We start from the raw sequence: 24,281 nt of genomic DNA, 5'->3' as shown, positions 1-24,281 counted from the left end.
ACCACAACTCTGTGTGAAAATGACACCCCTTCGGTTCCTTTTAAATCTTCCTGTCGAACTATGATTGTTCAAATGGGTTAGATTCAGAACAGAGCCATCAGCTTAAAACCAGGCATCCTCGAGGCATTGTGGGAAATCCTTAGAAATGCATGCAGTCCAACCTCATGGTCAGGCATAGCTCTGAGTCCACCATTACTATCAAGCCAGAGACTGGGTTTTGTTCAATGAGTTGAACACTGGGGAATGCTGGAAGCAGCACCAAACAAACAAAAAAATGATGAGATTGCAGCCTAGTGACTCGAGGCAGCAAGGAACATTGGGGTCACTAAATTCCCAGCACAAATGGGCATCTCGAAAAGGAGGCTAACTGCTTAAGTCTTGACTAGCACTGTAAAGTTCACCACCCCCAATCTCTTACAATCTGATGAAAAGCTGAACTGGACCAGTCACATTAATACTAAGGTTACAACAGCAGGTCAAAGACTGGGCTATCTTGCAGAATAACTCACTTCAGAATATACTAAAACCTTCCCACCAGACTGCAAGGCACAAGGAAGGAATGTATAGATTGAACATTCTCCGTTTGCCTAGATGAGTTACAATTTCGGCGATTCTCAAAAAGCCCAGTATCATTCAGGACATAATATTTGCCTGAATTGGAAACCATTCCACCAACCTAAACACCCCTTGCCTCCACCATCAACACAAAATGGCTGCAAGGTGCACTTTATTTAACTTGCACTTAAACAAGAGATTACTCAACTTTGTTACTCCACAGCCCCTCCCAATCCTGTGACATTTACTACCAAGGAGAGCAAGTTTAGCAAGAACATGGGAACTCCAACACCTAACAGGTTCTCCAAGTCACAAAGCAATCCAATTTGGAAACATATAGCCGGTCTTCTATCATTGTCGGCTCCTAATCGTTAAAGTGTCCATCTAGCAGAAAGTAACAATACTGTGCTTTAACAAGGCAGCTCATGGTCAATTGGACATTGCAATAAAATCTGCCCACCAATAGTGCCCAAATCCTGAAAATTGAATTGAATATAGATGCATTTCAAGCAAAAGTATCATAAAGTATTTTGTAACATCCTGAAGATCTTGAATGGCGCTTTATAAAACAAAGCTCCTTGTTTGTCATTTCATGACCTGTAACCCATACGATTCAGGAAATGCAATCTTTGCATTGAAACAGAGAAAAAAAATTGACGTAATCTCAGGGTTGAAATGACTTTTTTTCTCATAATACAAACTCATTTAGAACTTGTCTTCTAAATCATACAGTGTACAGCAGCCCATGCAAGTGTTGCAGGTAGCAATAAAATCAAGGTCTGAGGTTGATTGAGGCCTGGTCTGAGGTTGTAGATCACTGAGTCAAGCCGTTGCAATCTGTTGCTAAAGGAAACAGGATCACTCAGTTTTCTGCAGCACTTATGATGGGCAATGCTGAGATGAAGAAAGCTGAAATTCATCTTGGGCTGATATTGGGCTTGCATCCAGACTGTACAATAGTCAGGCCATCGAACAATAATGGATTGGTAAAAAGGTCATGTGGTACCTTAGTGACAGAACAACAATCAGAGAGTAGGTTAAATGAGAAGATGGGTGTGTGCGCATGATATGGCTTAGCAAGGAGGAGGCTCAATTTGGCCTTCGCTTTGATTCAGAAATGCTTTAAAGTCTGCCTCAGATGCTGTATGAATCTGTGGGTCGTTGAACATTGAACTGTACAAGAGATCTGGCAGCTCTTCACGCTGTTTCACGCTTGCACTCAATCCACCAAGGCCTGCTGGATTTCTTGGTTGCTAACTATTTTAACTCCCATTTTCATTCCCATCTAATCATTCTGTCCTCCTCCATTGCCAGAGTGAGAACACATGCAAAGTAGAGGAACAGCACCTCATATTCTGCTTGGGTAGCTTATAGCCTACTGGTACGAACATTTAATTCTCCAATTTTAAGTAACTGATCAACAAATAACCCCCTCATTCCATTTAAAAAAAATGTCCTTTCTCAACCCTGTGCCCCACCTGAACTCGCACTCATTTCTCCATTTCCCCCCTCTCGTTCCACCTATATTCCTTCCTCTGGCTCCACAATTCACACCTCATGCATCCTTATCTCACACCTTTTGTCTTTTCATGCCTGACCTGTGTCCAACCATTTGCCTACTAAAGGCCTCCCTCATCTGTCTGCACCTAACACTCACCAGGCTTTTCCCTGCATCTCCTCTCATCCAGCTTTCTCCTTCCCCACCCCCCATCACAATCATGTCTGAAGAAGGGCCCCGACTCAAAATTGTACCAATCTATGTTCTGCTGCCTGACCCATTGAATTACTTCAGCACTTCAGCCATGATCGCATTGAATGGCGGTGCTGGCACGAAGGGCTGAATGGCCTACTCCTGCACCTATTGTCTATTGTCTATTGTGTCTTTTTTAATGTTTATTTGAACTTCACTTATGGTGACTTCCTACACTTATTAAACTCTTTAATGTGCATGTATTAATATTGAATGTACAAACTAGAAACAGACCCTCCTACACATCCAATATATCTATATACTAAAACTCTTGTTTGTTTGTTCCTGAGGGGGGAGGGGGAGGAGGAGGGGGCTGCACAAATGCAGGAGAGGTTTGGGCCCAACGGGTCCACTTGGTCTATATTACAATATTATTTTCACTCCCTTCCTCTTCTGAGCCCATCAGCTTAAATTCCTATTGGAATTTGTTCTGTGTACATTTCAAAGGCTTGATTTTTTTGAAGGCTGTATGTAGTATTGTAGTAACATGGATACATTTTAGATAAATATGAGACGGCAAGTTAAGTAAATGAAGAGGGGCAAAGGAAAATTAAAATTTAGATGTGATCTTGAAGATTGCAGTGTGAAGATTCCTCTGTGTTTGCATAAATGGCCCACAAAATCACAAGCCTCAAGTACTGCTGAACTGTCTAATGGGAATGCTTTGCATTTATACTTTTCACTTCTTGTTTCAGATAGGTATTTGTGGGAGCCCAAATAGACTACTTGGACAATAAAAACTAACACGTAATAAGTCAAGATTGGAATTCTTAATGAATGGATTAAATTAAATAAACACATATCCTTGACTATAGCCTGAAGAAATGTCCTGACTCAAAATGTTGCCTGGCCACATTCTCCAGCGATTTTGCTTGATCTACTGACTTACTCCAGCACTTTGATGTTCATCTCGACTACAAGGTGATTTATTGTTTAACTGTTGGTTATTGAACCCTTCTAATTTTCTCAGGCTGTGACAGATTGGACAGTCGTACGGACTCAATAGTGTCCTTTATCTTTTTAAAGTTAGAACACATCTTTTTTCGTCTCAAAACCTATGGCAGGATTCTGCAGCACATCCCAGGCAGACGCTACTCTGGACTCCCTTCCTCCATGCCTTAAGGAAGTCAATAACCCATTTAAAAATAATCAGTTTGATGTCACCTTGGAAACAGCTCCGAAGAAATTCTTGAGGTGTGTTATTAGGATAGATTCCCCCACTGGACACTCCTGAAGTTGAACTGCCCTTCCAAGGACTGCAGGGCCAGAAACTGTGTTTCCATAGTTATTAATTTTCCAAGCAAGGCATTTTAAGTACAATCAAAATCATTCTTTAAGTACTCCTGTATGCCTTGGCATCCTTTCAGGAATCACAAGGCCAAATGTGCAATAGATATCAATGCCTTGCTAAGCTCGAAGGTACACTCTCAATCTGTTTACATTCTGATTTTCTATGGAGTTACATATTAGGGGCCAATAACGAGTGGAGACTTCTTGTAAGAGAGCAGTAAGTGTAGATAATCCCATGTTTGAAGTCATACATTCTATTCTGATGTGATTTTATTTTATCATTAAATAATTAGATTGACAGCGGTTGAGTAGTAGCGGAGATTAGAACATGGCGAGGAGGTCAAGGAGCTGAGAGATGTAAAGCACAGGGAACAATGCCACTGCTCGTAGGAAGAAGGTAACATAGTGTGAACATTTAAACAGGCAATTCCAATTATTAACACAGACACAGGAAATATTGACAACAGTGAGATGACATCAGGTTTTGAAGAAAGGAAGTGAATATAAATAACTAGACCAAGTGGACCCGTTGGGCCCAAAACTCTCCTGCATTGGTGCAGCACCCTCTCCTCTCCCCTTCCCCTCTCCCCCCACTCCATCCCCCTCAAACCCCCTTATCCTCCCTCCTCCCCCCCTCCCTCCCTCCCAAGGAAATTGCGCTAGAGTCTCTATGAGGATCCTTCAATGCTTCTACTCTGAGGCTGTAGAAAGCATCCTGTCCGGCAACATCTCAGTCTGGTTTGGGAACAGCTCTGTCCAGGTCAGGAAGGCCCTGCAGAGAGTAGTGCGTTCAGCTGAATGCACTATGGGAACTACACTCGCCCCCCTGCAGGACCTATACATCAGGAGGTGCAGATCAAGAGCAAGCAAGATTATGGGGGACCCCAACCTCCCCAGCAATGGACTGTTCCAGCTGCTACGGTCAGGCAAACGCCTCCGCTGTCACGCTGAGAAAACGGAGAGGATGAGACGGAGTTTCTTCCCACAGGCCATCAGGACTGTTAACTATTATATCTCCAGGGACTACCTTTTTTTTTTCTGTAATAATTTAAATTATTATGCTGTAATTGTAAATTTTTTGCACATTCCGCAGGCATTGCCACTTTCATTTCACTGCACATCTTGTATGTGTATGTGACAAATAAACTTGACTTGACTTAAACTTTAAAATGTGAATAACTTAAAAAATGTAACACCTATTTCAATGAAAGTTCTACCATTAGCACCAAAGGGACGATGGTGAGTAAGGTGGGCTTAAAATTGTCGCGCTATCGTGTACCGATTTGGCTGTAGTTCAGGAACAAACAGATTACTTGAAATCTATATTTTCAAGTATATAGATTACTTGAAATCTATTCACATTTGGGATGAAATGAAGTTGAGGCACGTGTGCAACATTAAGTTTAGGACACCCTTAATGAGCTGAATGGTGTTTTTGCATGCTATAACTTTCATGCCTCCCATTGTAATATATTTTTCTTTCTTTTAAATTGAGGGATTAGTAAATCGATTCTTTAAACCCCCATTGGTGAAAAGTCTCAAACTCCAGATTATCGAGCATAATTGCACCATGCAGAGCTCAAAATATATGGTCAAAGCCCTGAGCATTGAGAAAATGGCCACAATTCGCTTATTGTTCAGCACATTGTAATTGTGGGCCAGACGCAAGTGATGGCAAAAATACTTGATAGGCTGTTTATTTAATCAGTGTCATAATATTAGCTTAGATTAAATACACTAATGTAAATCTAAATGCCCAGTATAATGAATCACTGCTGCTGTTGTGCAAGACATCTAATTAAGGATGTACATAAGTTGTGATCTTAGCTGCTTCAGTGTCTTACCATCCAATTCCTTCTTCGGGCTGGTCGAGCAAAACTCGCACAATGTACAGCACACATGTAAGCACCTTCAAGGAGAAGTTAAAGAGTCGTATTCTTAAGCCTGCAAATAAAAGCAAAGCACCCTTTATTTAGAACTCTCTTCAATAAGTGACCTAATTAATAGAGGCTGAGAAATGATTACGTGGAGAGCTCTAATTAAAATGTTATTTCCAGGTCAAATTGAAACAAACTAGAAACTCGGTCAGGCCCTGCCAGTTGCGAATCATAGCAGCTTCAGAGCATCGCCCAGGAAACGAGGTTACAGTCTGCTGAAGTTTCCACTGGACCATCTCAGATCAAATGGCACTGCTCGGAGCAGATCCATGGCTGGTAACTTCAAGAGGTTGGTTCCCTTATGTGCCATCCCACTCCCACTGCAATGTACCTGTTCACACCCACCAACATCACCCCCCAAATCCCCAACCAATTACACCTTCAACCCTAAACCCAACCCCTAACACCCTGATGATACCCCACCTCCTGATCTCCCCAGATTTCTTGATTATAGTCAGTCCTGAACATCTGAGTGTGCGTTCTGGTAGAACTGGGAAAGCTTGACAATAAACAAAAAAATCTACCAGAGAAAGCTGGTTGAACATCAGCTGAAGGAGAATCCAGTACTAAACTCAGAACATTATTGTTGTCTTTCCTTTCTAGATGCATTCCAAAATCATTTCATATCAAACCGAAATATCCAAGGACAAATCACAAATACTGCGAGACCTGCAGAGTTTCTGGTTTTGTCCCAGTTTGTGTGTTTTAAAAAAATAAATCCAGCTTTTTTCCTTTACTACATCGAGGTGCATAGAGCTCCAAATTCTCCTCAATTCATCTTGAATTATTCTAAATCCAAAAGCCGAATAAATAATTCTCCCCCAAAGTTCCATTCCACATCCCTCTCATAAAACTACATTTAATACTGATATTATATATATACATGATACAAAACGGGCATCTCCTCTAACTTCATCTACTGCACCTGATGTGACCTTTTGTACGTTGGTGAGACCAAACGCAGACCTGCCAACCGTTTCGCTGAACATATGTTTGGTCTGACAAGGCCCACTGGATCTTCTGGTTGCTAACCATTTTCACTTCCCTTCCCATTCCACACTGACCTTTCTGTCCTGGGCCTCCTCCATTGACTGAGTGAGGTGACGCACAAACTGGACAACAGCACGACATATTCAGCTTGGGTAGCTTACAACCCAATGGTATGAACATTGAATTTTCCAATTTTAGGTAACCTCTCAAAACAACCTCCCCCTGACTTTGAGTTTTTCCAGCAGAGAGTCAGTGCCATACAGCACAGGAACAGGCCCTTCAGCTCATCTCGTCAATGCCGACCAAGATGCCACATCTAAGCTGGTCCCATTTGGCCCATATCACCCAAAACCTTTCCTATCCATGTCTCTGTCCAAGTGACAAGCATTTTCTGTTTTAATGTAAATTGACACTTAAGTGCAGTGTCCAAAAAACAGTGCTCCCAATTTCAGGAATGCGGTTTCTCTGACAACATATTGAATGTTTACTAGTGCATAAAGGATCCCAAAGAATTAGAAGGAGATTGACTTGGAGTCCTGAGTTAAATTAATGTTACAGCCAGGTTCGGCAGACTACAAACAGTGGTCCCTAAAAAGGTAACACATTGGTTGCAAAGCTCTTTGTGACATTCGTAAGTGTAAACAGATGCACCATTTTTCTCGGCTTGTTCACCTATTCTTCAAGTCCTCCCTGACATTGTTCCTGACTGTCCTATCATGGAAAACTGTAACAAAACTATTTCATAGTTCTAGGAAAAACATTTGCATCTTATTTTCACCAAACAGCTTTTCATCCAATTGCACCTGCATTGCCACTGTCATGTTGAATAAATGTCACCCATTAATCTGGAGACATATCATATCATATCATATCATATCATATATATACAGCCGGAAACAGGCCTTTTCGGCCCACCAAGTCCGTGCCGCCCAGCGATCCCCACACATTAACACTATCCTACACCCACTAGGGACAATTTTTTTTTTTTTTTTACATTTACCCAGCCAATTAACCTACATACCTGTACGTCTTTGGAGTGTGGGAGGAAACCGAAGATCTCGGAGAAAACCCACGCAGGTCACGGGGAGAACGTACAAACTCCTTACAGTGCAGCACCCGTAGTCAGGATCGAACCTGAGTCTCCAGCGCTGCATTCGCTGTAAAGCAGCAACTCTACCGCTGCGTTACCGTGCCGCCCTAAGAGACAGCATACCCTGATGTCCTAATGTCTCGACCCCAAATGTCAACGATTCCTTTGCCTCCACAGCTGCTGTCTGACCCATTGAGTTCCTCCAGCAGTTTGTAAATTTTCTCCCGCTAATCTCATGGATTTCCCCAAAAGCATAAACATCCCATAGATTTTTCCCGGAAACAAAGCATAGAGATCTTTCAAGTTGGGGGGACTTAACAAATGAAGTAACAGCATCAAAGAACCAGATCTGGAAGTAAAGCCATCAGTTAAGTCAACCTGCATCCGCATTTTATGCAATAGCCCTTCTCTCTTTCCCTGCCATCCCTCAAACCCTTGCACGCACATTTCTCCCAGCAGCTTCGTCCACCCCATCACCCTGCTCCCTTTCCCCAGCTCCCATCCCAGAGTCCCATATTTCCTTTTATCTCCCACTCTTTCCCTTCTCCCCTTACACACATACACATCCTCAATCAGGCTTCACATTACTCTCCTCTTCCTTCCATATCTGACAATGTTTGTCTCCATTTCACATCTAGCCTTTGTCCCTTACTCCACCCATCTTCCAATCACCTACCCTTCACCTGTATCCATCTATCCATTGCCAGGCTTTACCCACCCCACCTCTCTTTTCCAGCATTCTCCACCCTATGCTATCAGTCTGAAGAAAGGTCCTGACTCGAAATGTTGTCCATCCATTTCCTCCCCAGATACTGCCTGACCTGCTGAGTTTGTTTGTGGCTCAAGGCTTCAACAACTACTTGTGTCTTTGTGTCTGCATTTGTGCAACATGAAATATCATGACATGTACAAAAATGTACATCCCCTCCTCACAGCAAGTACAAAGAATAACTTCCATAAAGAGAAATAAACAAAGCCTTCATGACACCGTTACTCGTTCTGCATTCTATTCCACACACTCCCGAGTCTCAGTTCTGTCTGTGTGATCTTATTCTGCGCAATATATATAGCTGTGGTACTTTCACAAAATAACCAACCGCGTGTGAAGTCCTTCTAGTTGTTTCTGCATGGTGCGTTACGACGCTGCATTGCTGAGTGTTCTGTAAAAGTTCTGTTTGATAATACCATCTGTTATAAAAACTGAAGCTGGTTAGTTCTATGTCAGCAACAATCATGGTCAGATCACTTACTTGATCTTTGGTTTTTGATGAAGAAGAGTTTGAGGCGCTCCTTGAAAGTGTTCTCGTTCACGTAGAATTCCACCTGCACCCTTGGGGAAACAAAAATAGAACTTATAATCATGCTCAGAATAGGTTTAGAGTTATTTGTTGCATTCAAAAAACAGGAGCAACAACAAGTTAAATTTAGCTTTGCATTAAACATCCAAACCGAGCTGCAAATTGATCAAGAATATCTGCAACTGAGCTAACTCTACGTCATTTTTGCTGGTGTAAAGTTCAAGAAAAACTGAAATAGACACAGCAGTGTCAGTCCAAACAGGCAAACAAATTTCTGCGGATGCACTGGATGAAGTAACCTACCATCTGCGTCCAGGCATCATACAGCAATTCCAACACAGAAGAATGCAAGAGGCTGCAGAGAGTGGTGGACTCAGCCTGATACAACACTACCCACGATCGACAGGATCCATATGAGATGCTGCCTCAAGAAGGTGGAATCCATCATCAAGGATTTCCACCCCGTGGACCACCCCCTCTACTCGCTGCTTCCATCGGGCAGGAGGTTCAGAAGCCTGAAGATCCACACCACCAGGTTCAGGAACAGCTACTTTCCGACAGCCACCAGCCTCTTGAACCAACCCATACAACCATAATGCTACCTCAGCAACAGAACTTCACGGTCACCTCTTGAACTACCATGGGCTTGTTTTCTAAGTGTATGTTTGCACTATTGTCTTCTTTTTGTACACTGTCTTTTTCTTTTCACTGTCTTGTTTAATTTTGTATTATGTTTTAATAAAATGATGACATATAATTTATAACAATAAAATGATGTTTTTTTGCGTGTTGCCTGAAACTAAGTGCCTGTGATGCTGCTGCGAGCAACATTTTAACTGAAGATGTACCTCACCACACTTGTGCATATGACAATAAACTCAAATTGATTTGAAATCAGAGATGACAATCCTGGTCACATCATTATTGGGATGATGTAAAAAAGCAGAAAAAGGTGCCCAAGGATTTCCAAGGATGTTAACAACCAGGAGAACTTTAGCTAGAAGAAATGAAAGCCATGGATGGAGTGGTTGTCTTTGCGACCAAGAAGCCTGGTGGATTTGAGATGCATGAAAATATGCAAAGCCTCAGCAAACCGGATAGGAAGGACAGATTTTTCTTAATGGAAGGGTCCCTGTAAAGCGTCTTTGAGTATATGAAAAGCGCTATATAAATGTAATGTATTATTATTATTATTATTATTATTAATAACTGGAGCATGGATTTCATTGGGAGAAGGATACGAGGAAAACTAAGACTTCTTTCTCTTCTCTATCCTCTCCATTTCCACACCCTCTCCTTCTCACCCACCCACCAGTGAGGTGTGACATTCTCTTGGTTGTAGAGGAGGAAATACTCACATTTCTAAAAGTACTTGATCAGCACGTAATCTGCTGTGTCTACATGGCAACCAGCTAAACGTTAAAGTATGGGATTTGATGGCACAGCAGTTTTCTGGCTGGTACGAATATAAAGGGTTGAATGGTCCACAACTGTACAGACCAAGGAGGCATCAGGTAACAATGGTCTGTCAGACCCAGAATGTCACCTATCCATCCCCTCCACAGATGCTGCCTGACCTGCTGAGTTCCTCCAACGCCTTGCGTTTTACTCAATAATCTATGATTTACTGTTTGAAATGTGAATGAAAGGTCTTATCAGGAATTTCTAAAAAAGAATTAAATAAATACTTGGATTTTTTTTTTTAAACTGCAGAAGCACAGGCACTGAGCCAGTGGGTTAATAGCTTTTTCCAAAACGTCGATATGGGCAATGGACAAAATGGGCCTACCATTCTATGATTCCAGCAGCTTCTTAAGGTCAGATCAAACATTTCAGATTGCAGTGCCAAAATCAAAGAAAAAGGAAATTAATCCAAATGCTGCTGTCTGAGCCAAGAGAAGGTTTTGACAATTAAACACCGAAAGGGGAATAGAGCTGACAAAAGCAATCCAGAAGATGGAAAATTAAAAATACTCCAGAGGTTTGGAAGAAAACCTGAGAAGTCAAAATATCTGCAGCTAATCCGATGAACATTATGTAAAGTGTAGCGTGTTGATAAAGGCAAGGAGCCAGGTATTTTGGGAAGGTATATTTATTGGTTCGTGGGTCTCAGACGGGTCTAGTCTGCCGGAATGGCTTGGCGCCCAAACCTTGCCCTTATATACCTGCGTCTAGGACCGCCTCCCGGGACTGGTCCATTCCCGTGCCGAGGGGTCGGTAGTAGTATGGCCCGACCCTTGGGAGCCGCCACAGTACCCCCCCCCAGATCCGGAGGCACGAAACGCACTGGTGGTCGCACAACCCGACCGGACCGCGTACGGTAATCGGTCGACAGAGGGGCCGGCGGAGGCACAGTTGGAGAGACAGGCGGTGGGACCCGCAAAGGGGGGCGACCTCGTGGGCGAGGCCGGGCCACCCGCACCGGTTGGTCGATGTCTAAGTGGGCCGGCTTCAGGCGGTCAATTGACACGGCCTCCGGCCGGCCCCCCATGTCCAAAACAAAGGTGGTCTGCCCGTGCTCCAGCACCCGGTACGGGCCTTCATACGGCCTCTGGAGTGGCGCCTGGTGGGCGTCACGGCGCAGGAACACAAAGGCGCAGTCCTGGAGGGCCGATGGCACGTAAGGGCGGAATGTCCCATGGCGGGACGTCGGCACGGGTGCGAGCTTTCCAACTCGCTCTCGGAGGCGATGTAGGGTGGATGAGGGTGGTTCCTCTCGCCCCGGCAATGAGGGCACGAACTCCCCGGGCACCGTGAGCGGAGACCCGTAGACGAGCTCCGCTGAGGATGAAGCCAGGTCTTCCTTGGGGGCAGTCCGGATGCCCAGCAAAACCCATGGTAGCTCGTCCATCCAGTCGGGGCCGGCGAGTCGCGCCTTCAGCGCTGCCTTCAGCTGCCGGTGGAACCTCTCCACCAAGCCGTTTGCCTGCGGGTGATAGGCCGTGGTGTGGTGCAGCCGCACGCCCAACAGGTGGGCCATGGCCGACCACAGCTCGGAGGTGAACTGTGGCCCCCGGTCCGATGAGATGACCACCGGCACACCAAAGCGAGCAATCCAGTGCGCGGCCAACGCACGAGCGCATGTGGCTGTCGACGTATCAGCCAGTGGTATGGCCTCCGGCCACCGCGTGAAGCGGTCCACCACCGTGAAGAGGTGGGTGATGCCCCGGGACGGCGGGAGCGGGCCCACAATGTCCACGTGCAGGTGGTCGAAACGGCGGCAGGGTAGACCGATCCCTTGGAGTGGCGCCCGGACGTGGCGTTGAATTTTTGACGTCTGGCACGGAATGCAGGTGCGGGCCCATTGGCCAACCTGCTTGCGTAGACCATGCCACATGAACCGCGCAGCTACCAATGCGATCGTTGCCCGGATGGATGGGTGAGCCAGCCCGTGGACCACGTCGAAAACCCTCCTGCGCCACGCGGCCGGGACGATGGGGCGCGGCTGACCTGCCGACACATCGCAAAGTATCGTCGTCGCTCCGGGGCCGAGGGGAACATCCTCAAGGCGGAGGCCAGAGATGGCAGTCCGGTAGGCGGGCATCTCCCCGTCCGTTAGTTGGGCCTCCGCCAGGGCAGAATAATCAATGCCGGGTGCCACTTCTAACACGGCATTGATGGCGGGGCGAGACAATGCGTCGGCCACCCGGTTTTCCTTCCCCTCGATAAAGCGGATGGAGGTGGTAAATTCTGAAATGTAGGCCAACTGGCGCTGCTGTCGGGCGGACCATGGGTCGGAGACCTTTGCCAGGGCGAAAGTGAGCGGCTTGTGGTCCGTGTAAGCGGTGAACGGGCGGCCCTCCAGAAAATAGCGGAAGTGACGAACGGCCAGGTACAGGGCGAGGAGCTCGCGGTCGAAAGCGCTGTACTTCTTCTGGGCGTTGTCGAGGTGCCGGCTGAAGAAGGCCAGGGGGCGCCAACCCCCGTCCGTGAGTTGCTCCAGTACGCCACCAACGGCCAACTCTGAGGCGTCCACCGTAAGGGCTGTCGGGGCATCCTCCCGTGGGTGAACAAGCAGCACAGCCCGAGCCAGGGCCTCCTTCGCGCCGTCAAAGGCTGTTACGGCCTCGTCGGTCCACACGACGGTCTTACGCTTGCCCGCCAGCAGCTCGTATAGCGGCCGCATGATGTGGGCCGCGGATGGCAGGAACCGGTGATAAAATGCCACCATGCCGACGAACTCCTGCAGGCCACGCACCGAGGACGGACGGGGAAACCGGCGGATGGCGTCTACTTTGTCCGGCAGGGGAACCGCTCCTTGCGAGGACACACGGTGGCCGAGAAAGTCGATTGTGGCCACGCCAAAGCGGCACTTGGCGAGGTTTATGGCCAACCCGTGTTCGCTGAGCCGCTGGAAAAGCTGCCGGAGGTGGGCACAGTGCTCCTGCCGCGAGCGGCTGGCTACCAAGATGTCGTCGAGGTAGACGAACAGGAAATCCAACCCGCGACAAACGCCGTTCATTAATCGTTGGAATGACTGCGCGGCGTTCTTGAGGCCGAACGGCATCCGTACGAACTCGTAGAGTCCGAACGGCGTGATGATTGCCGTCTTGGGTACATCCTCCGGGTGGACCGGGATCTGGTTGTAACCTCGCACCAGATCCACCTTTGAAAATATCGTGGCCCCAGCCAAATGGGCGTTGAAGTCCTGGATGTGGGGCACGGGGTATCGGTCCTCGGCGGTAGCGACGTTCAGCCGCCGATAATCCCCGCAAGGCCTCCAGCCCCCGTTTGCCTTGGGGACCATGTGGAGTGGAGATGCCCATGGGCTGTTGGAAGGGCGGACGATCCCCAAGGACTCCATCGTACGGAACTCCTGTCGTGCCAGGCGTAGTTTCTCAGGCGGGAGTCGGCGTGCTCGTGCGTGGAGGGGTGGGCCGGTAGTCGTGATGTAATGGTACACCCCATGCTTGGGGGTCGATGACCGGAATTGCGGGGCCATAATATCCGGAAAGTCCGCCAGCACCCGAGCGAAATGGGAGTCCACGGACGACAGCGGGCGTACAATGGGGTCATTCAGCCGCAACGCGATGGGCTCCATCGTGGCGGAGTGGACCAAGCGCTGCTGCCTGACGTCCACGAGGAGAGAATGAGCCCGCAGAAAATCGGCCCCGAGCAACGGCTGGGAGACGTCGGCGATCGTAAACAGCCACGTAAAATGACTGGCGCCGAAAACGATGTGGACCGTGCGGACGCCATATGTCTGGATAATGCTCCCATTTGCCGCGGTGAGGATGGGCCCCCGCTTCCCAGAACGAATGTCCAGCGGCGAAGGGGGCAGGACGCTCAGCTCCGCCCCGGTATCCACGAGGAAGCGGCTCCCGGAGCGCCGATCCCAGGCGAAGAGGCGGTGAATCTGGCCGGCCACCGCAGGGACTATTGGTAGCCGGCCCCGGCGTTTCCCGGAAATGTGCACGGCTGGCGGCATTGTCGGGCTGCCGCACCCCAGCGCTGGTGGTAATAACACCAGTACCTCTTGCTGGTGCTGGCTGGAGCCTGCTGATGTGGGACTGCAGGTGCACGACCCGCAATGGCCACCGGGGGCGATCTCGCAGGCCTCCGGGACGTAGCTGTCACTCCTTCCACAGCTCCCCCGCCCGACCGGAGAAAATCGGGCGCTTCTCGAGTGACGTTTAGCGCACTGACGTCATCACGGCGCGCCGCCCACAGCGCGTCCGCGCGCCTGCCGAGGGCCCGGGTGTCTTCAAAGGAGACGTCGGTGAGCTGCAGGCGAATGTCGGCCGGCAGCAGGTGCAGGTACGTATATTCAAACATCAGGCACGGTCTGTGCCCGTCGAGCAGCGCGACCATCTCCTTCAGGAGGCTAGATGGGCGCCGGTCACCGAGGCCTGGCATGTGGAGGAGCCTTTCGGCCCGCTCCATTCGGGTTAGCCCGTAGGTTTGGAGCAGCAGCTCCTTAAGGGCTTCATATTTACCGTCGGCCGGTGGGTCCTGGAGGAACTCCGTTACCTCTTCGGCCGCGTCCTGGTCAAGGGCTCCCACCAGGTGGAAAAACCGGGTGTCATCCGTTACGTTGCCCCGCAGCTGGAACTGGGCCTCCGCCTGGTAAAACCAAATGCGAGCCCGGGTGGTCCAGAAGGTCGGGAGCTTAATGCCTACCGCGTCGACAGCTGGGGCCTGGTCGGCCTGCGAGCCGGACGGGCGGTCGGCTTCTGTTTTCTTGTCCATCCTAATGAATGGACCGTCGAGGTCACCAATGTAGCGTGTTGATAAAGGCAAGGAGCCAGGTATTTTGGGAAGGTATATTTATTGGTTCGTGGGTCTCAGACGGGTCTAGTCTGCCGGAATGGCTTGGCGCCCAAACCTTGCCCTTATATACCTGCGTCCAGGACCGCCTCCCGGGACTGGTCCATTCCCGTGCCGAGGGGTCGGTAGTAGTATGGCCCGACCCTTGGGAGCCGCCACAAAAGGAAGAAATATAAAGTAATCCCTTGGGGAGTCAAACGTAATGTTGTCAGCGTCAATTAATTGATTTTCTATTTCAGTGGGAAAATAGATCATCTTAGACAATAGACAATAGGTGCAGGATTAGGCCATTCGGCCCTTCGAGCCAGGGCCACCACTCAATGTGATCATGGCTGATCATTCTCAATCAGTACCCCGTTCCTGCCTTCTCCCTATACCCCCTGACTCCGCTATCCTTAAGAGCTCTATCTAGCTCTCTCTTGAATGCATTCAGAGAATTGGCCTCCACTGCCTTCTGAGGCAGAGAATTCCACAGATTCACAACTCTCTGACTGAAAAGGTTTTTCCTCATCTCCGTTTTAAATGGCCTACCCCTTATTCTTAAACTGTGGCCTTGCATTGAATCTCCATTAATTACCTTTTGGCTTCTTGACACAAAACAATGCCATGCATAAGTCATTAATTCATCAGTAGTGTACACTGCAGCAGTGAACTTCAAGAGCAACCCATTAAGAGAACTTTATCACGCATCAAAGTCTGGACAACCCAAGTAAATGTATTGTCACACCATATAAAAATACCCGTGGCTAGTTCAATCTGTATTTATTGCAATGGTTGACAAAATCAAAAATAGTTAATTTTGCACAAACAAACTGCAGAAGAGAAGAATTCAGAGAGTTGCACTTTCAGACATTTGTACTGCATTCAGACAATTGTACTGCACAGGAACTGCTCCTTTAGCCCAGTGTTCCTGCTGAACATGATCTCAAGTTAAACTAATCCCCTCTCCATGCATGCGATCCACATCCCTCCATTCCTTGTATATCCTTGCGTCTATCTAAAAGCCAGTTAAACACGACTATCATATCTGCCTCTAACACCACCCCTGGCAGCGCGTCCCAGGCACCCACCATTCCCCATGTAAAAGAAAACCTGCTTATGCCCCTCTCCTTTAAATTTTGCCCCTCTCACCTTAAAACTATGCCCCCTAGTCCTTGATATTTCCACTCTTCATACACGTTTAAGAAGAGTGGAAATGTCAGACTAGAGGGCACAACTAGAAGGTTTCTTTGTTCTAAAGAAAGCTTATGAAGGCTAGGAGGTTTCTGTTTGTTTGGAAAATCAGATATTTATAATTGTTTCTTTGAGTCTTTACATCCATCATTGGGATGAACAAGTAAGAATTTCATTGTTCTGGTTTGGGACATACGACAATAAAACATTCCTGGCTCTCATTTTCAAGATTGTCAGGCATTTCAACCGTTTTAGTTTACAAGTTTAGAATGCTACATTGGAGTTGGTATTTATTTTGATATTGTGGGCCAGTAGATACTGTGATACTCCATAATAAAGGCAGGACGTGTGGCTGAGTGGTGATTCTTGGTATTACATTATGGTCTGCAGAGTCTGAGGTACCTCAGCCAGCAGGAGCTCTCGTTGCTGCCTTTTTTTCCCTCCTCCTATTTTAATTTTTCTACAACTGTTCCCCATACATTAGGTGGGCAAGAGCTGAGCCTTCAATCTTGCAAACAAAGTGGCAAGCAAATATATCTTAAAATCTACTATGCTGAGTGCTTTATGGATCACCCAGAACAGTCCTAGCAATGTTGTCATCGCTTGAGGTCACACATGATGGGTCATATCAGAGTATAGGAGGCAAAATGTTCTCTCTAACATGCAGATGCCCTGCCGTGCGTGAGTTGTGCACTGGAATCAAGAGCCCTTTTCATCTGAACATCATTTATAAATGAAACCTAAATAAAAACAGCAAAGCACCGCTTTCTCATAGGAAAGAGTAATAAACGCTGGACTTAACAGCAAGATTTACATTTCACTGTGGGATGCATGAAGACACCTTGACTGTGGTCTGCATACCAAGTCAGGATGCACTATGGTTACACACCAGCAAGATACGGAGGGAATTCCTTCTGGTTGTGATAAATCTTCTGTTCATACACAGACCCAGCTTTGACTCTAGGTTTCCATTATATAATGGAATCATTTTGAGGTGGAAAAAGAATCTATAATCATTCCTAGGATTTGGTTCCTTGACCATTACATCCACATGCTTAGCGAGGACTGCATACCAAGTACACTCATTTGAGAAAATGGCAACATGCCCAAGTGTTGGGCATGGATCAGCTCCCGCACCCTCAGCTCTACGATGGAACCTCGTGGGCTCAAACCTCACACCAGACATCTGAACAAAATAACACACTAGTGAATTACTACACTGCTGAAGATGCCATATGTGGATAACATATCAAACCAAGTGTCCATCTACCTTCGAAGTTGAAAACAACTTACTCACAGTCAAATCGTGAAGAGGAGGAGAAACAGGAAAGCTTTCCCCAATGATCTGACCAACAATTATACCTCAAACTACATGACTAAAAGCGAAGAATGGAGACACAATGAACTGCAGATGCTGGAATCTTGAGCAAAACACAAAGAACTGGAGGAACCCAGCGGGTCAGGCAGCATCTGTGGAGGGAATCAACAGGTTGAGATCCTTCTTCAGACCGATCTGAAGTCTGAAGGAGAATCCCAATTCAAAACATCGCCTATCTGTTCCCTCCACAGATGCTGCCTGACCCTCTGAGTTCCTCCAGAACTTTGTATTTTGTGCCAAAAAGCAGACTTTCTGGTTGTTGTCAAAGCAGTGTTTATGGAGATTCCTCCATGGAAACTATTCCCTACATGAAAACAGTAAACATATGTTAAAATTATTTAATTGGTTGTAGAGGATTTTGGGCCATCCACAGGCACAAAGTAAATGCACATTGTTCTACCATTTGTAGTCACAGCATTTGGAACGATGCATAGTGCAAACCTTAGTGATTCAGCTGCAGCTTTAATGGTCATCACACAGTTGGCCTTAGTTCGATGTCAGACAAATAGACAGGAGCCAAGGCAATCACCACTTCTATGTGGCTGTTAAAAGAGCAGAATTGGGCTCAGCATGATTACTTACTGATGGGTCATGGTCTCCCACAGCAATGTGCCCATTTGGAGCAAAATATTACCTGTGGGCCCAGAATCAGCTTAAGGCAACAAGAAGGTGCAGTATGTATGTGCTATGTGCACTGCGAGAGGGTATTCAGTCTAAATAACTCTCATAAATAGGATCTAGATCACTGACAATTACCTGCATGTATCATCCATCTGGAATATAACAGTAATGAGAAATTCTCCTTCTCCAGGCTAGGAGTTGACAATCCTGTGACTAATTAGCTTGCAATTTAATTAATAATGCGGTGAAAGATAAGCCAAATAAAGTATGTTTTCTCCACAAAGATGTTTCAATAGCCACTGAACTAGAAATATGTCCCGTAAAAAGCAATGTGATAATAACAGGAAAATCTTTACTCAGGAGACCAGGAAGAACTTGTCCGCTCCTTCATAAAATAACAACTTTCACTTGTAGGACAGACAGACAGATTTTCTGCTCCTGGAATAGCTCTAAGAAACACTAGCTTCTGACTCACGGGAGAGCACCCTCAATAATTCATACTGACACAGTGTTGTGTCACAAACAGACAAATGGGACTGATAAAAGACGGAGCTGCCAACTATAAGTATCTGAATTCCTGTATATCAGCATCAGTCAACAGTAGTTGAATATACCAGCACAGGTTTGGTTAATTAACAGATACAGCATGGAAACAGGCCCTTTGCCCCACCGAGTCCACTCTGACCATTGATCACCCATTTACACTAGTTCTATGTTATCCCACTTTTGCATCCATTGCCTACACACTGGGAACACTTGATACAGATATCAATTAACCTACAAATCTGCACGTCTTTGGGATGTGGGAGCACATAGAACATAGAAAAATAGGTTCAGGAGTAGGCCATTTGGCCATTCAATATGATCATGGCTGATCGTCCATAATCAGTTCTCCGTTCCTGCTATCTCCACTCTACCCTTGATTCCATTAGCTCTAAGAGCTATATCTAACTCTTGAAAACATCCAGTGAATTGGCCTCCATTGCCTTCCGTGGCAGAGAATTCCACAGATTCACAACTCTCTGGGTGAAGAGGTTTTTCCTCATCTCAGTCCTAAATGGCCTACCCCTTATTCTTAAACTGGGACCCCTGGTACTAGACTCCCCCAACTTTGGGAAACGTTTTTCCTGCATCTAGCCTGTCCAATCCTTTAAGAATTTTATATGTTTCTATAAGATCCCCTCTCATCCTTCTAAATTCCAGTGAATACAAGCCCAGTCGACCCATTCTTTCATCATATGTCAGTCCCAGCATCCCGGGAATTAACATGGTGAACCTACGCTGCATTCCCTCAGTAGCAATAATGTCAATCCTCCAATTAGGAGACCAAAATTGCACATAATACTCCAGGTGCAGCCTCACCAGGGCCCTGTACAACTGCAGTAGGACCTCCTTGCTCCTAAACTCAAATCCTCTCGCAATGAAGGCCAACATGTCATTAGCTTTCTTCACTGCCTGCTGTACCTGCATACTTACTTTCAGTGACTGATGTACAAGCACACTCGCGTCTCGTTGCACCTCCCCTTTTCCTAATCTGACACCATTCAGATAATAATCTGCCTAATCAGATAACATGATCTGGATGATGGGATCGGTGGCATTGCGGCCAAGTATGCAGATGATATTAAGATAGATAAAGAGGCGGAGATAGATTTGAGGAAGCACAAGTCTACAGAAGGACATACACAGTATGGGAGACTGAGCAAAGAAGTGGCAAATGGAATATAGCATAGCAAAGTGTATGGCCATATGACTTGGAAGAAGGAAGAAAGGCATAAACTATTTTCTAAATAGGGAGAGGATTCAGTAATCTACGCTAGGACTCCCAAAAGGTTAATTTGCAGGTTGAGTTGGTAATAAAGAAGGCAAATTCAAAGTTATCATTAATTTTGAATATAAAAGCAAGGATGTTAAGTTGAGGCTTTATAAGGGACTGGTCAGACCACATTTGGAATACTGAGAGCAGTTTTGGGCTCCATATCCAAGGATGGATGTGTTGGCGTTGAGAGGATCCAAATGAGGTTTACGAGAATGATCCTGAGATGAGGTTTACGAGAATGATCCTGAGGATGATTGGGTTAACGAATGTGGAGCGTTTGATGACCTTGGGCCTGTAGTCGCTGGAGTTTAAAAGAAGAGTGGGGAATCTCATTGAAACCTATTCAATAATGAAAGGCCTAGAGTGGATGTGGAGAGGATGTTTCCACTAGTGGGAGAGTCCTGTGCAAGTCTCAAAATAAAAGGAGGTACCTTAAGAATGGAGATGAGGAGGAATTTCTTTAGCTCAAGGATGGTGAAACTGTGGAATTCATAGCCACTGATGATTTGGAGGCCAAAACATTGGGTGTTTTAAAAGCAATGGATAGGTTCTTGATTACCAAGGGCATCAAAGATTATGGGGAGAAGGCAGGAAAACTGGTTTGAGAGGGGAAAAAAGATCAGCCATGATCGAATGGTGGAGCAGACTCGATGGGCCGAATGGCCCAATTCTGCTCCTCTGTCTTAAGATCTTATGCAGCCAGTGCACCCAGAGGAAACCCACATGGTCACCAGGCAAATGTACAAATGCCACACAAACAGCACCCGAGGTGAGGATCGAACCCGAGTCTCTGGCACTCTGAGGCAGCAGCTCCAGCAGCTGCGCCACTCTGCTCATCCTGCGAGTTGATATCTCCAGGATCTAACACCATGTCAATGAAACTTGAGACGATTGTCTGCTATATTATGGAATTTTACCAGAGACTGCCATGGGACCTGTGCGTCAAGTACACTGAAGAATGCATGTTCCAGGTCGTCTGGGCACAGGACGCACAAATAGACAGAGGCTTCTATTATGAACCCCAAATTAGGCTTTAGCATTAATGCACTAACAGAGACTGTGCACCAGGGCCTGAAAAGAGTGCAGCCCTTACAGATGGATGCAATCAGAGGGCCCTACCTTAACTGTCCCCTACCGGAAGTTCAAGGCACAATTTCAAGCTGAGTCAGACCTCTTTTAAATGCTCTTTATAATGGTTGCTCTGACTGGTAACCTTCTCCACCCGCCCAACCACCAATACATTGTTGACATTCCTGAAACCCCATTCATTCTCAAAACTACCTCATGCTCGTTATTGGCATAATCATCTCCCCAACCAGCCCATAACTCACTCATGCTCCCAGCCTAATACAATCACCATCCTTCCCTGTCCCATTATTAGTCTAGATTTAGATTTTTAGATTTAGAGATACAGCGCAGAAACAGGCCCTTCGGCCTTCCGGGTCCGCGCCGCCCAGCGATCCTCGCACATTAACACTATCCTACACCCACTAGGGACAATTTAAAAAAAAAACATTTGCCCAGCCAATTAACCTACAAACCTGTACATCTTTGTAGTTTGGAGATAAAGTGCGGAAAGAGGCCATTCGGTCCTACGGGTCCTTGCTGACCAGCGATCCCTGCACACTTACACTGTCCTACACACACTAGGGACAATTTACGTTTATACCAAGCCAATTAACCTATAAATTTGTACGTCTTTGGAGTGTGGGAGGAAACCGAAGATCTCGGAGCAATCCCAGGCAGATCACGGGGAGAACGTACAAACTCCGTACAGACAGCAACCGAAGACAGGATCGTATGTGGGTCTCTGGCGCTGTAAGGCAGCAACTCTACTGCTGCGTCACCATGCCGCTCTCTTTCTCATTCTGACCCTTACCTGCCTAATCATTTATGTATTTAGACTTCGGTGGGAGAATTTTGAGAACTCAGTTATCTTTCCTCTCAATCACAAATCTGTTACGGCTTTTTATGACACGATGCGATACAATAGAACTTTATTCATTCCAGGAGGGAAATTGATCTGCCAACAGTCATAAAAAAACACAAAATGCATGATATTTAAGTGACGAAAGAAAAGGCTTGGGGGATGTACAAAAATTCAGGAGGGGGTGAAAGAGTCAGTCTCAGTCTACCTCACGACAGAAGGGGGAGTAGTTGTCAAGGGTGATACCCATAGGGAAGAAGGATCTCTTATACGTTCTGTCCTGCATGTTGGTGGAACCAGTCTATTGCTGAAGGTTTTCAAAGAGATAAGCAACAGGGTAGATGAAGGCAGGGTGGTGGACATTGTGAAAGTTCATGCTTCAGCCCATCTACACAATGTCCTGCAATGGTAGGCTAGTCTGGAAGATCAGATCGCATGGGATCCAGGGAGAACTAGCTAATTGCATATAATATTGGCTAGATGGACATAGGTGGCAGTGGTGGATACTGAGGGCCTCTTTGGATAGTGCCTACGAAAGAAGGACATTCGTTTTGTGGATTTAGTAGTTGTTCTCCTTCGAACAAAGGTGGTTGCAAAGAGATCTCATATAGGTATTTAAATTCATAAAATATAGATGGAGAAAGAATTAAAAACCCATTTCAATTGTCAGATGTGTTGAGGAATGAGGGACACAAAATGAAGGTGGCCGACAAAAGAACCAAAAGTGACATGAAGATATTTGGTTAACAGAGCAAATTGGTCAGGGATTGGAATGCATGGCTAAACGCTGTAATGGAGGTGGATTTAATTGTGGTGTTCAAAAGGGAGGTGGTTAAGTACCTAAAATATACAATTAGGTAAGATGAAAGGGGGCCTGGAACAGCTTTAGATGAAGATAGTACAGAGTTGATGTGCTGAATGGCCTTTTTCCCTGTTGTAACCAACCCGCCAAACATCCAGAACAAATTTGACTGTAAAATTCTGACGTTTTGTGCAACTGCTGCAAGGTGTGATGTGTTGATGCTCGGATTCGGAGCTTTGACAGTCAGCTCCGATTTCCTGGTGATGACTCCCACTCTAAACTTTCACTGCTCCAGATACTTCAAATTTCCCATTGTGACTGTCACTTCCAGAAGCAATTTTAGACACGATCTCCTTTATTCAACATTAGGTAAATTGGTAACAAAATTCAATTTTCGCTGACAAGACAGTAAACAAGCCGTCAATTGTCATTCTATTGCAGAACCTAGATGGCTAGTAATTGAAAACCCAGAACCAACCAGAGCAGAATGATTGTGACAGCATGGTACCAAGCCACCACAGGTAATATTATAGACCTCGAGTCAGCATCAGTACAGATTCACCTCCATTCACTAAGTTTGCTTCTCCCTGTTCCTGTTTGGCAGAAGGCACAGAAACTTGAAAGTGTGTACCACCAAACTATGAAACAGCTTCTTCTCCTCTGTTATCAGGCTTCTGGGCGGTCTTTCAATAAGTTTGGGTACTACCCAAGTCACCTCGACCCCATTGAGGACATTGGACATGGTCTTTGGAACTGATGCACTAAAATGCTGAGAAGTATATTCTGTACTCTATATCTTCCCCTTTGCTCTATCGATTGAAGTGATTGTAGTTATGTATAGTATTATCTGATTTGTTTGTATAGTATGTAAAACAAAGCTTTTCACTGTACCTCAGCACACATGATAACATTAAACCTAAAACCTTTTGGCCAAAAAGATGGACAAGCTCATAACACATCAACTCATGTCATAGTTGCACCCGATTTCTTTTACTTAAAATACACACTGAATTTATTTGTCAGTGTGCATTTGATATGCAAATCAGTGATGACCCTTTGAATATAAGATTCACACAATGCTCCATCATGAGCTTATGAAAGGTTTGACAAAAACATACATTCATTGTTTAAAATATAAAATCCAATGTAAAGATATTTAAAGCACAGCATAATTTATTATCCCTTGACCACAAAAAAAGAAAATATCATAGATTAGTTTAATTAGATTTAGAACTATTAAATATTTTTGTTCCATCAATAAATATTTTTATCCGCAGTACCAGAAGATACCCATGGATGGCAGTGTGAAGTTGTAGCTGTTCCAACAACAGACACTGTCCATTTTGACTTGCTGCACTTTGGCTTTTGATTTCTGGTTGCTTCG

At 45.9% G+C, this 24,281-nt stretch overlaps 1 protein-coding gene across 8 annotated transcripts in view; it reads right to left on the bottom strand.

The window, feature by feature from the left end:
• The window catches only part of LOC144608490 (potassium channel subfamily T member 1-like), a 291,806-nt gene that overhangs the window by 137,910 nt on the left and 129,615 nt on the right, over positions 1-24,281 (bottom strand). For all 8 annotated transcript variants that reach the window (XM_078426315.1, XM_078426319.1, XM_078426320.1 and 5 more), the window contains 2 exons: positions 8,863-8,942; positions 5,440-5,539 (listed from right to left, as the gene is read on the bottom strand). In XM_078426315.1, coding sequence (XP_078282441.1) covers positions 5,440-5,539; positions 8,863-8,942 — 180 coding nt within the window. The remainder of the gene's footprint in view (positions 1-5,439; positions 5,540-8,862; positions 8,943-24,281) is intronic.

Source organism: Rhinoraja longicauda, chromosome 31 (assembly GCF_053455715.1).
Source record: "Rhinoraja longicauda isolate Sanriku21f chromosome 31, sRhiLon1.1, whole genome shotgun sequence".
NCBI lineage: Eukaryota > Metazoa > Chordata > Chondrichthyes > Rajiformes > Arhynchobatidae > Rhinoraja > Rhinoraja longicauda.
This window is presented reverse-complemented; position numbering and strand designations above follow the sequence as displayed.